The sequence below is a fragment of the Orbicella franksi genome, chromosome 15 (assembly GCF_964199315.1).
Source record: "Orbicella franksi chromosome 15, jaOrbFran1.1, whole genome shotgun sequence".
Lineage (NCBI taxonomy): Eukaryota > Metazoa > Cnidaria > Anthozoa > Scleractinia > Merulinidae > Orbicella > Orbicella franksi.
The window spans coordinates 19024143-19038443 of record NC_138159.1 but is presented as its reverse complement, the minus strand read 5'-3'; the positions used below and the strand labels follow the sequence as shown (position 1 = coordinate 19038443).

The following is a 14301-nucleotide window of genomic DNA, read 5'->3' as shown; positions in this document are numbered from 1 at the left end:
CCTAACCCCAAAACAATTATAGAACAGTTCAACCGATACAGAGCCACACCACAAGCAATTGGGTGAACACTGCATCTCTAACGTTTTACCACAGAAAATAATTCCACATATTAAAAAAACTGCAAACTAAAATAAATTTTGAATTTTGAATTTTGAATTAATGTCCTAGAGTTTCTCTTTTTTCATAAAGTACAGTGCTCACTCCAGTATCTGGATGCGATGGTTACCCGAGTCGCTCACAACAATTCGGCCATTACTGAGAACTGCTACAGACCGTGGGCAATTGAATTCTCCTAAATTACTGCCCTTTGTTTCAAACTTGCCAACAAACTTTCCACTGAGTTGAAATACTTGTATTCTATTATTACCTGAATCACAGACTATCAGGTGTCCTGACTTGTTTACTGACAAACAACGGGGATACTTAAACTCCCCGTCCCCGCTACCCTCCTTTCCAAACTTGTACTGAAAGTCTCCATTACAATTAAAAACCTTTATACAGTGTTCTTCATAGTCTGACACTATGAGATATCTATCACACTGAACACAGTGGACAGGTAAAGTAAAAGAGCCCTGCCCACCTATCTTCGTTAGAAACTTGCCATCAGGAGAAAAGATCTTAATCATGTTGTTACCTTTATCAGCAACAATGATGTTTCCATTACTGTCTACAGATAAACCACGAGGATCAGAGAGCTGACTATCAAGGCTTCCTTGCCCATCAAACATACCCACGTACTCACCCTCCCCACTGAAAATCTGGATCCTATGGTTATCTCTGTCTGCTACGAAAACATTTCCATTTGTATGAAACGTTATTCCCAAAGGATACTTAAATTCGCCCGCTTTGTTACCTTCCCGACCAAACGATCTTAAGTATTTTCCATCACTCTTGAAGATTTGAACTCTGTGGTTCCCAAAATCAGTTACAGCTATCTCGTCCCGGACATTCACTGCCACCCCCCAGGGATACTTAAACATTCCGACAGACGAACCTACTTTTCCAAAAGAAAAAGCATGTCTAAACTGAAATAATTTCACATCAATGGAAAAAGGACTATCAAGAACATGTCCTCCGTTTACCTTAACTGTCACTTTGTATTTGCCTTGATCTTTGGGTGAATAGCTGATTTTGTAGCTTCCATCCTTATTGTCATTTATTCGCACTTCCGTCGCGCATTCTCGTCCCTCTTCGTCGCTGATCTCTACCGTTACACGATCATGTTTATTGTAACACTGCTCTCCCTCTGCGTTTCTAGTGGTCAGAACAAACTGTGCTTCAACTCCAACAGTTCCTTTTTCGAGTCCTTTGCCCTCAGCGACGGATTGACTAGCTTCAGTTTGCTGCAGTATTTTCAGTGTTCCAATTTCTTCGGTGTTGACAGTCTTCAACATCTTTAGATTTGGCACGAAAACTAAAATCGGAAGATCTTTCAGGTCACGCTCAGTTGGCTTAGTAGTTTGATCAACTCCTTCCAAGATTGTTTGTAATGACTTTTTCACTTGAACGACTTCAGCGTTTACACTTCGCGTCAAAACTTTATCAGCTTTATCCAACGTTGATTTGATCACCTCTATTTGATTCTCGATCTCGGTCTTCTGGGTTGTTAGACTTTCCAGTGATTTCTTTGTTTGGTCTTCCACCGCTGCAAAAATAGTCTGTTTCTTCGCTTCAATATTGGCAATTAAATTGTCAACAGTCCTCTGAACGTCCCTCTTCACCTCTTCGCCTCGTTGTATGATCTTCGCGTAGTCTTCATCAAGTTTTCTAACAGCAGTCAGCTTTGCTTGTAAATTACGCTTCTGTGTTTCAATCATTGATTTCATTTCAATCTTTTGTCTTTCAGCTTCCTCTTCTATGTGCTCCAAAGCATGACCACTGTGGCTTAGAGTGACACAAGTTTGGCAGACCGCCATTTCACAGTTCTTACAAAAGTACTTTAGCTCTTCTTTCTCGTGCCGTTGCTTTGCACAGAACACAGGTCGCTTTAGCACATCCTCATAGTCCTTGTCTTGAAAGTCTTTCAGCGCCAGAACACGGTGATCTTTATTGCTTCGCATGATGTTGTGTGCAGTGACGCACTCTTGACAGTGAAATATGCAACACCGGAAACAATAAGAAGTCTCGGAGCTTTTCTTCTCGCAGTTTCCACATCTTACTTGACTACTTCTGCACTCTTTTATTGCCAGCACATCAATCAAGCCATTCAGATAAAAACTGGTTGGAAGATCTTTAAGATCGCCACTTTCAGGTACTCTGCTAACGGCTTGACAATTTGGGCATCTGATGGTGTTGCAGCCATGGCTCGTCCTATGCCATTGTTTCAAGCAGTGCAGACAGAAACTGTGTAAGCATGGCAGATGTTTTGGATCGGTAAATATGTCGGAACACACCGAGCAAGACACTTCTTCACGGAGATTATGGAGCAACGTTTTGATATCCATGTCGTGTTCAGCAACAACCGAGTAAAGCAAGGTTTCGGCGGAACTCAACTCGAAACAATGAAGTCTTGTGACTTTCTTTTCTTTAGCTCTTCTTTGAATCGTGGCTGTTTACGTTTATTATGCTAATCTTTTCCTTTCTTGAAACCAAATTATGCTAATCTTTTCCCTTGTTGAAACCAATCAATAAACGTTGCTTCAAGAGCCTTTGTCATTTTGGTTTGGATACTGATTCTTAATGTGACTCTTAGGGCTCGTTGATCAGATGTCACTAACACATTGATCAGAATAAAACATTAGTGCTTTGGAGTCTGTATTTCAATTCCTTTCTGTCTGAGTAGACTTCATTTGTTTTGTTCACGCGCAAAAGATGGACAGCTCATTTTGTTAGGGTGTGTTGGTCAGGCAAAACTTCAAGCAATGGTCTGAACTTACAATCTCTACGGACTCGCGAAGACTCGCGATAATCTGCGAGTAACGCGGTGGACTGTAATTTTCATATGGCAATAGCATCTTATTCATCCTCTAAAATCTTTCTGTTTCACCTGCGCCTGTGATGAAAGCCTCATTTCTCCTTACCATCTTATGGCAAATGTAAGAAGACACGTTATGGAAATACAAGACGCAACCATCACAGTTGAAAACGTTTGACTAAAACCCAAATTCTCTCCAAATTATTTACAGAAATATTGTGACTAAGTAAGGAGAAATTTGATATGGATCTTTTTCTTTAGACGGTGAAAATCAGTGGCAAGTTTGAATTAAGAGCTGCTGTGATTTGAAACAGCTGACCTCACTGAAATAGTGAACTATTTTAAGTTAACAATGGAGTGATGTCACACTTTAGCCAAACTGACCAACACTGCTGGAACTTATCCTGGCTTGCGTGGTATAAAACAGCCAAGAGCATTGCGGCTCCCCTCAGATTGGATGCTAGCCCAACACAGATTACTTCCCTCGTAACCTTTCATTAGGTTCTTCTAACATGGTGGTACACTCCTGTGTGGCAAGAGGCACTACAACAGTAAAATGTCAGAGGGGGGCGAGGGAAGGAGGGGTTTGCCCGTCAATTATTGAAAAGTGACTGCCCACTGCTTATTCCCGGACTGTTTAATCTGGAGTTTAGCTCACTACTTGGGAGAAGGCGACCAAATGAAATAGTCGGGGATTGATGCTCGTGGTCTCGCTAAGAAGCTGGTGTAAATCAATGATTCTGGTCTCACTTATAGGGTGTTCAGGACAAAATCCCCATTAGTTTTAGCTGTCGAAGTGTGCATTTGAAGACCCTGAAGACGTTAACGCTGTGATTTTCGTTTTAATTGGTATTTTGTCGGGATTGAAAATAAAGTTAGAGTTACACCCAGAATCAGGCTCTCCTCTAGAACTTTTATTCAAATTTTTCGACGAGCATCCCCGACATTTTTGTATGGGACTCCCGTAACACCACCCCTCCCTTACCCCCACCCCGCACCGGGGCTTGCTGGCCGTCTGTGCCTCATGCTTATATACATGAGACGTGTAGTTATTCTATTGATGGAAAGAAAAGCGATTTTTGGTCTGACAAGGGTCTTGTGTACCGGTCAACTTATCAGCAGTGAAGAATTTTTAATTAAAGATCGAGGAAGGAACAAATGTTTTCAATGTAGTGTTTCTCGTTGCGTCCTACTAGCAATTATCTAGATACGTTCAACCTTTTTTCTGTCTTGTTGCTATAAGGAGAAGACAGATACTCTTCCATGACAATTAGTAAGAACGTAAACTCATGTCACGTAAAATTAAGCAGCCTCGCATCAAACGATCTGGTTAGCTTTATTAATCCTTCATTCGAAGGCGTTGCAAACGAAAGCGCTTTATCTCATAGACACAACTTAGGGGCGTCCCAAGAATACCTTACTAAAGCAAGGGCACTAGCACCGTCATACGTCACTGTTCAAGCGATTCTATTCTTTGGCAGGAAAACAAGGGAAATGTCTGATTGAAACACTGAAGACAAGACAGAGAAACCGAAACAGACACGGCTCCTCGTACGGTACTGATCAGATGAAACGATACTCATTCTTAAATCAGCAATTCAGCCTTGACAGAAATCGATAACTTTTTAGAAGACGAAGGTTCTTATACGTGACAAAAGAAGACCAGAACACACGTCGCTTTAACAATACAATATACAGGACCAATTATCAGCAAGCTAACATTTATACACTGTATTGTGTTATTCCTCATTGTTCTTAACCTGCTACGCTTAAGTTTATCTTCCACAGTGAATTTGAGTAGCTATCGAGAGATGGAAGTGGTTTTGAGTTTTGTAGTTTTTGTATAACATGACCTGTAATTTGGTTACCTGCTTACTTGAGTGCTTAGAAACCAAAGACATTGCGACAAACAGCTCCCAGCACATCAAACTCAGTTTCGGCATAACAACCTCCCCTCCCTGGCTAGAAGAACCAGTCAAAGGAAACACGATGTCAACCCCTAATTTATCGGTAGAAATAATAACACGTGCTATTGGTCGAAGGGAGAGAAATTAACAACTGCAAGACCACAGAGGGTTGGAGAGACTGGAGTACATTGTGCTCCGACAGGCCGTGAAGTTATGTATTGTCTACGCAGACCAAAAAAGTACAACATAAAATGGAAAATATTGCGGAAAAACGGCGATCCAACTCAAAATTTGAGTTCAAGAAGAATTCAGATCATAAATACCTTAGTCTAAAGCAAATGTTTCGACATGAAGCCGGGGAAAAACGTTCTGGCTCGCGTTTTGTTATTCTGTGTTTCAGTTGAAAATCCAAGCAACACACGCTTTTTGCTCGCTTGCTGTATACATCATATAGCCTTTCCCATATGTGGCTCTTTTTAGCGTTTACGTCTAATGGAAGAGTATAGTGATGACGAAAAGCATTGAAACATTACTAGCTAAAGGAAAACCTAGCAGAGCACCTCACCCAGCCAAAAAGAGAGGAACATAAAACGCTTCAAGAACTACGCCAGTTCATCTTACCAATTGGCAATTTCCATTTGACCCATTTGAGAGTTTAGTTCTCCAATTATGAATTTAACGCAACCGGAAAAAAAGAAACCCTCCGGCAGAATATGAAGATAAGGCTCACTCGCCTTGCCGACCCAGCTAAGAGTAGCGTGCAAGAGATCTGTAGAAATCTTATTTGGAGGGAAACGTAACTGCTTTGAAGTGTGTCTTCTGTAGTTAACAGGAAGCTGAAAAGTAAGTAATCATGAATCAAATGATCAAGTGACTTATCAGATACACTCGAATCTCCGGTTGCGACCGCCTCTCGTAAGTGACCAGTTTTCTAAAATACTAAAAGTTTTGAAGTCAAATCATTATATTTAGAACCCCTTGTAAGCGACCACCTCTCGTAAGCGATCGCGACAACTTTTGACGCTCAAAGTTTGAAATTTTCTTTTTTTTTTTAGCCTCCCGTAATCGACCATTGGACAGATAATAGAGTGGAGATTTGGTAACAAGACATTATCGCAAATTCCTAGGTAGCACAAGAGACTGATTTTTTTTTTCAATGGGAAGTACAGGATTTTTTCTCGATATTGAGTTTTTGATGACATGAATAAAACATTTAAAACATGTGGTCTATACAGTTACCAGATATGCTACTGAGGCAAACTTTTGACCAAGTATGGTCTAAGCTCTCGTAAGCGGCATTCTGCCGAAACCGACCACCTAGGACACGTACGCTTGACATTTTGGATAGTTGGTTACGAGTGGTTCGACTGTATTCCGTTTTCTTGGCTCCAAAACAAAGTCAACTTTGTTCGATTTATATCGCCAAGTCACGAAAGAACATCAAAATTAAATAAGCGCCCCCCCCCCCCCCCCCCCGTCTTCTCCTAATTTGAAATAAGCGCCCCGGGTGCTAATTCGAGGATTTACGGTATTTGTTAATGCTAAAATTCAGTTTAAATGGAATGGCTCGGTTGAACTTTTTGAGTCATTTCTACATCAAAAACTTGGTTTATCAGCAGACGACGTAACGAAGTCTAGCAATGGAGCGTGTACTGTGTGGAAGACTCCATGTGTGACTTTCAATCTTTACACGAAGACCAAAACCCTTCTAGCACAAAGAAAAGCGGCGGATTATACTCGAGATTTACTTCTTCAGACCATCTAAGCAGTTTTAAAATAATCAAAATTCTGCCGAGTCACCAGACGAAACAAAACAAACACTTCGCCATCGAACATACAACGGGCGGAGTACATCAACAGGCAGGACCGCGAAAACTTAAATTCAGTAGGAATGAGCAAAACACTCAAAGGATGTGTGACACTGCCGAAAAGTTGTATTTAAGGCTGAAATGCTCTGAAAATTGTCGAATTTGTTCTGAGAAACTAAACGTTTCGGACTTAGCCCTTCTTCAGTAGGTGGATTTAGCCACGCCATACAAAAAAACTGTACGCGTAAGCACGCACGAAAAGCGCGCGCATGAAGTACAAAGTAAACAAAGGGGAAAACCATTGTTTTAGTGCGCGTAAGTGTAATACGCGCTAGACCCACAGTCACAAGAAATTGAATTTAATATTCAGTCCGTTCGGTCGAAGCGTGCCCAGCAGAACTTATCCTGAATTGCGTGGTATAAAGCAGTCAAGGGAATTGCTGCCTCCCCCGGATGGGCTGCTAGTCCAACACAGGTTTCTTAGTTTGTCCTAACAGTGTGGTGCATGGTGGTACACTTCTGTGTGACGAGAGGCACTACAACAGTAAAATGTCGGGGCGGGGCGGGGGGGGGGGGAGCTTCCCCATCAATTGTCCACACAGTCACTGCCCACTGCTTATTCCCGGACTGTTTAATCTGGAATTTAGCTCCCTATCTGCGTGGGATGGATGCTTGTCGTCTCGCAAAGGGGTGTGAATCCATGCTTCTGGTCTCGCTTACGGTGTTCAAAACAAAAACCTCACTATTTTTAGCCACTAGCCGTCAAATATACTTTCTGTGTCTTGTCGTGTGGCCTGTTAATTATAGCTTACTAGTAGTAAGCTGTTTGTCTGCAATTCTTATAACGATACACTTTTCCATCTCGGAAAGGCCACTGAACAGAAGAACGGGAGAAATTAAACCAAGGCTCATGTTATGCTCATTGATAAGGGACCCGTTCATCAATGAACATGCATCTTGTTAAAAAGCTGCCAAAGAACCAAACCACCTAAAGCATCAAATCAGCCCCAAAATAATCAGCTTCAAAGCCACAGAGGCTTTGTTACTTTGCCATATTTTCAAGGAATCTCTGAAAAAATTGCAAGAACTTTAGGACAATTCGACGTAAATGTTGCTCATAAACCCGTCAAGACGGTTGGTTCGATCCTGAAGAAACCGAAGGATAAATTCGATCAAGACCTGTCAACTGGTGTCGTGTATAAAATCAATTGTAAAAACTGTGAAAAACTTAACATCGGTCAAACATCCAGAGCACTGAGATCTAGAACAAAAGAACATAAAAGAGCCGTCCTCACATGTGACAAGAACTCTCTTTTGGCGCAACACTGTATGAAAAACAACCACGAATTTGATTTTAATAATGTCAAGGTCATAGACCGCTGTCCCTTGTGGTCGCGTAGATTGTTCTTGGAAGCGTGGCATTCCATTCGCGAACCGAACTCAATTAATGACCACGCGCATATTCCAGACATTTACAAAATGCTAAATTAATCCCTAGCGAGTTCCTCACATTCTTATAAACATCTCATTTACATTTAGACGCCATTAACATTCATTTCATCACTGAAGGTTATAGTATTTTAGCCGAAACGTCTATTTTAAGATTTTTAAGTCAGTGACAACAACTTTTAAGATTTTATGCATCTTGTTAGTTTCTCCGTTTTCATTATCTGCATAGCACGCGTTTGAAGAATAATATGGGGCGAGTGTGAGGGGTGTTCGGGGAAGGAATTGAATTGCCTTCGGCTTGCAGCGCTCTTTTCGTTTCCTGGCGTGTGGCGACCCGTGCGCGTGTTCTCGCTTTTGTACGTCGCTTCCTGTTATTACTCGAGTTCATGGGCCGGAAATAAAAACCATGTTTGTAAGATTCATAAGCGAAGTTGTAAAAGAGCAACTTTGTTTAAATAATTGTTTGCTCAGTACTTAAGATATAGAACAATTTTTCCGTGTTTACATGGCCTCATCTTAACAAGAGGAGGGTTCGGAGAATTCGAGACAGTTATGCAAGCCCTCGACTACGTCTCGGGTTTGCGTAACTTTCGAGAATTCTCTCACCCCCCGAGTGTTTAGATGAGGTTATGTAAACACGGAAAAAGCGTTCTTTCGCTTTATAAAATAATTCTCAAAAATAGCGCGAATCTAAAACGTCACAACCCAGTTTACATACTCTCATCTAAACACACCTATCGGCCAATAAGAGCGCGCGTAGTATCTCAGTTATTTTATAACGAGGAAATATTGCTCTCGTTCTGTTGTTACAGGTTCTCACATTTGGCTTGCTAACTTTTCTCAAAAGTAAACCAAACAATTCCCTTCTCAAGAAACAGTTAAAACTGGATGCATATAACAACTTCACTTAACTTACACTTTATTTCAGTTTCTCACATCAAGTTAATGATGATTTAACAATAATCTCATACAAAAAGCTGTTCACTACTGTTCATCATTGCTAACAGCTCTTTCTACAAAACGTATCTTCATTAAAGCAGCTAACCTTAAAGTTCCAATAAACTAAAGCTAAAAATACAAACTTTGAAAATATATATATTAACCTAGGGATACAGTCGAACCCCGTTTTCTCAAACACCGTCAGAAGTACACTAAGTGTTCCTATAATCCAGGTGTCAGTCTTAAGCTGGTCAAGCTAACAGAAAATCTTGGAGCTAGGAACTAAAATCAATTTCCATAAGGCTCAAGGCGTCCGTATTAAGCGGTCATTCGTAAAGTGGGGTTTAACTGTAGCACTGCAGGTAACAAATACTGCTATTGAGTATAAGGAAAATACAAACTTCAAGGCAATTAGTAACTCGGTAAGTTCATTGAAGCAATGTTCATTGTACTACATATTTTCCAGTACATACCTGACTGTCAATAACCTGCTAATCCCTAAAACAAACTTGCTATAAAAATATCATAAAGACAATTAAATGTCAAAGAGTATAGTAATAATTTGAGAAACAAAATGTTTCTTCTTTAAATTAAGAAAAGGCAAATCCTCTAAACAGCCTTTTCTCCTATAGTGGAGGTTCTTATTACAACAATTAATCCATAAAGTGGTTTTATAACTTTCTTATTTTGCTAGTCACTCTATTATATAATATAACCACTGGTAAAGTAAACAAAAAAAAAAGGTTTTTTTCTTGTCCTTCAAAATAATTCATACAATACAACTTAAGAGATGTACGTATTATTCCCATCCAACTGCAAGACACACAAATTTGTTTTTGTCACCCACCCACCCGTCCCACCTAACCCCAAAACAATTATAGAACAGTTCAACCGATACAGAGCCACACCACAAGCAATTGGGTGAACACTGCATCTCTAACGTTTTATCACAGAAAATAATTCCACATATTAAACAAACTGAAAACTAAAATAAATTTTGAATTTTGAATTTTGAATTAATGTCCTGGAGTTTCTCTTTTTTCATAAAGTACAGTGCTCACTCCAGTATCTGGATGCGATGGTTACCCGAGTCGCTCACAACAATTCGGCCATTACTGAGAACTGCTACAGACCGTGGGCAATTGAATTCTCCTAAATTACTGCCCTTTGTTCCAAACTTGCCAACAAACTTTCCACTGAGTTGAAATACTTGTATTCTATTATTACCTGAATCACAGACCATCAGGTGGCCTGACTTGTTCACTGACAAACAACAGGGATAAGTTAACTCCCCGTCCCCTCCACCCTTCTTTCCAAACTTGTACTGAAAGTCTCCATTACAATTAAAAACCTTTATACAGTGTTCACTGTAGTCTGACACTATGAGATATCTATCACACTGAACACAGTGGACAGGAAAAGTAAAAGAACCCCGCCCACCTATCTTCGTTAGAAACTTGCCATCAGGAGAAAAGATCTTAATCATGTTGTTACCTTTATCAGCAACAATGATGTTTCCATTACTGTCTACAGATAAACCACAAGGATCAGAGAGATGACTATCAAGGCTTCCTTCCCCACCAAACATACCCACGTACTCACCCTCCCCACTGAAAATCTGGATCCTATGGTTATGCTGGTCTGCTACGAAAATATTTCCATTTGTATGAAACGTTATTCCCAAAGGATACTTAAATTCGCCCGCTTTGTTACCTTCCCGACCAAACGATCTTAAGTATTTTCCATCACTCTTGAAGATTTGAACTCTGTGGTTCCCAAAATCAGTTACAGCTATCTCGTCCCTGGCATTCACTGCCACCCCCCAGGGATTCTTAAACATTCCGACAGACGAACCATATTCTCCAAAAGAAAAAGCAGGTCTTAACTGAGATAATTTCACATCAATAGAAAAAGGACTATCAAGAACGTGTCCTCCGTTTACCTTTACTGTCACTTTGTATTTGCCTTGATCTTTGGGTGAATAGCTGATTTTGTAGCTTCCATCCTTATTGTCATTTATTCGCACTTCCGTCGCGCATTCTCGTCCTTTTTCGTCCCTAATCTCTACCGTTACACGGTCATGTTTATTGTAACACTGCTCTCCCTCTGCGTTTCTAGTGGTCAGAACAAACTGTGCTTCAACTCCAACAGTTCCTTCTTCGAGTCCTTTGCCCTGAACGACAGATTGACTAGCCTCAGTTTGCTGCAGTATTTTCAGTGTTCCAATTTCTTCGGTGTTGACAGTCTTCAACATCTTTACATTTGGCACGAAAACCAACGTGGGAAGATCTTTCAGGTCACGCTCAGTTGGCTTAGTAGTTTGATCAACTCCCTCCAAGATTGTTTGTAATGACTTTTTCACTTGAACGACTTCAGCGTTTACACTTCGCGTCAAAACTTTATCAGCTTTATCCAACGTTGATTTGATCACCTCTATTTGATTCTCGATCTCGGTCTTCTGGGTTGTTAGACTTTCCAGTGATTTCTTTGTTTGGTCTTCCACCGCTGCAAAAATAGTCTGTTTCTTCGCTTCAATATTGGCAATTAAATTGTCAACAGTCCTCTGAACGTCCCTCTTCACCTCTTCGCCTCGTTGTATGATCTTCGCGTAGTCTTCATCAAGTTTACTAACAGCAGTCAGCTTTGCTTGTAAATTACGCTTCTGTGTTTCAATCATTGATTTCATTTCAATCTTTTGTCTTTCAGCTTCGTCTTCTATGTGCTCCAAAGCATGACCACTGTGGCTTAGAGTGACACAAGTTTGGCAGACCGCCATTTCACAGTTCTTACAAAAGTACTTTAGCTCTTCTTTCTCGTGCCGTTGCTTTGCACAGAACACAGGTCGCTTGAGCACATCCTCATAGTCCTTGTCTTCAAAGTCTTTCAGCGCCAGAACACGATGATCTTTATTGCTTCGCATGATGTTGTGTGCAGTTACGCACTCTTGACAGTGAAATATGCAACACTGGAAACAATAAGAAGTGGCAGAGCTTTTCTTCTCGCAGTTCCCACATCTTACTTGACTACTTCTGCACTCTTTGATTGCCAGCACATCAATCAAGCCATTCAGATAAAAAGTGGTTGGAAGATCTTTAAGATCGCCACTTTCAGGTACTCTGCTAACGGCTTGACAATTTGGGCATCTGATGGTGTCGCGGCCATGACTCGTCCTATGCCATTGTTTCAAGCAGTGCAGACAGAAACTGTGTAAGCATGGCAGATGTTTTGGATCGGTAAATATATCGGAACACACCGAGCAAGACACTTCTTCACGGAGATTATGGAGCAACGTTTTGATATCCATGTCGTGTTCAGCAAGAAGCGAGTAAAGCAAGGTTTTCGCGGAACTCAACTCGAAACAATGAAGTCTTGTGACTTTCTTTTTTTAGCTCTTCTTGGAAACGTGGCTGTTTGTCATGCTAATCTTTTCCATTGTTCAAACCAATCATGGAACGTTGCTTTAAAGAGCCTTTGTCATTTTGTCTTGGATACTGATTCCTAAGAATGTGACCCTGAGGCACTCCGTTTAAGCTCGTTGATCAGATATGTCACTAAAACACTGATCAGAGCAAAAGAGAAATTCTTTGGAGTCTGTCTTTCAATTCCTTTCTGTCCGAATAGGCTTCATTTGTTTTGATCACGCGCAAACGATGGACAGCTCATTTTGTTAGGGTCTGTTGGTCAGACAGAACTTCAAGCAATGGTTTGAACTTACAATCTTTCACGGACTCGCGAAGACTCGCGATTATCTGCGAGTCACGCGTCCCTCGTGAGCTGGTTCGCACGCCGCGCGTCGATCTCTCACGAGAGGAAAAATGCTGCTGGGCAGTCTATTATGATCAAAACTACTTATGTCATTATGGACTGTAATTTTTATATTGCAATGACATCTTATCCATCCTCCGTTTCATCTCCGGCTGTGATGAAAGCCTCATTTCTCCTTACCAACTTATGTCATTATGGACTGTAATTTTCATATGGCAATGGCATGTTATACATCCTCTAAAATCTTTCCGTTTTATCTCTGCCTGTGATGAAAGCCTCATTTCTCCTTACCATCTTATGGCAAATGTAAGAAGACACGTTATGGGAATACAAGACTCAATCATCACAGTTAAAAGCGTTTGACTAAAACCCAGATTCTCTCAAAATTATTTAAAGAAATATTGTGACTCATTAAGAAGAAATTTGATATCGATCTTTTTCTTTGGACGGTGAAAATCAGTAGCAAGTTTGAATTAAGAGCTGTTGTGATTTGTAACAGCTGACCACACTGAAATAGTGAGCTATTTTCAGTTAATAATGGAGTGATGTCACACTTTAGCCAAACTGACCAACACTGCTGGAACTTATCCTGACTTGCGTGGTATAAAGCAGTCAAGAGTATTGCGGCTTCCCCCGGATTGGATGCTAGTCCAACACAGGTTACTTTCCTCCCAACATTTTCTTAGTTTGTCCCAACAGTTTGGTGCATGGTGGTACACTCCTGTGTGACGAGAGGCACTACAACAGTAAAATGTCGGGGGGGGGGGGTGGGGGAACTTCCCCATCAATTGTCCACACTGTCATTGCCCACTGCTTATACCGGACTGCTTAATCTGGAGTTTGGCTCGCTTTCCGCGTGGTGGATCGGAGGGGGCTTTCATGTGAAATAGTCGGGGATGGATGCTCGTCGGCTCGCTAAGGGGCGTAAATCCATGCTTCTGGCCTCACTAAGGGACAAAACCTCACTATTTTTAGCCGCTAGCCGTCAAATATACTTTTGTGTCTTGCCTTGTGGCTTGTTATTTATAGGTTACTTTAGTAGTAAGCTATACTCGTCTACAATCCTTACAACGATACACGTTTCCATCCCGGAAACGCAAGTAAACAGAAGAACGAGAGAAATCAAACCAAGGTTCATGTTATGCTCTTCGATAAGGTCTTCATTCGTTAATTAACAGTTTGTTAGTTTCTCCGTTTTCATTATCTGCATAGCAAGCGCTTGAGGAATAATATGGCGCGAGTTTGAGCGATGTTCGGGGAAGGAAATGAATTTCCCTGTCCCTCTCTTGCAGGCGCTCTTTCCTTTTCCTCGCTTGTAGTAACCCGCGAGGGTGTTCTCGCTTTGGTGCACTCCTTCCGGTCATTACTCGAGTTCATGAGCCGAAAATAAAAACCATGTTTGTAAGATCTATGAGCGAAGTTGTAAAGGAACAAATACAACAAAGATTATTGTTTGCTCAGTACAAAGGAAACATTGCTTTCGTTCTGTTGTTATTAGTTTATGGATTTCACCTTTGG

General features: G+C 41.0%; 1 protein-coding gene across 1 annotated transcript; it reads right to left on the bottom strand.

The window, feature by feature from the left end:
• Positions 1–12322, bottom strand: LOC145469282 (uncharacterized). Its single transcript, XM_081452964.1, has 4 exons — positions 10080–12322; positions 9492–9530; positions 7443–7504; positions 1–2549 (listed from the first exon to the last, which is right to left on the bottom strand). Exons 1-4 carry the CDS (start codon positions 12320–12322, stop codon positions 199–201), a joined length of 4695 nt encoding a protein of 1564 aa, XP_081309090.1. The 3' UTR covers positions 1–198.
• Positions 12323–14301: the final 1979 nt, after the last annotated feature.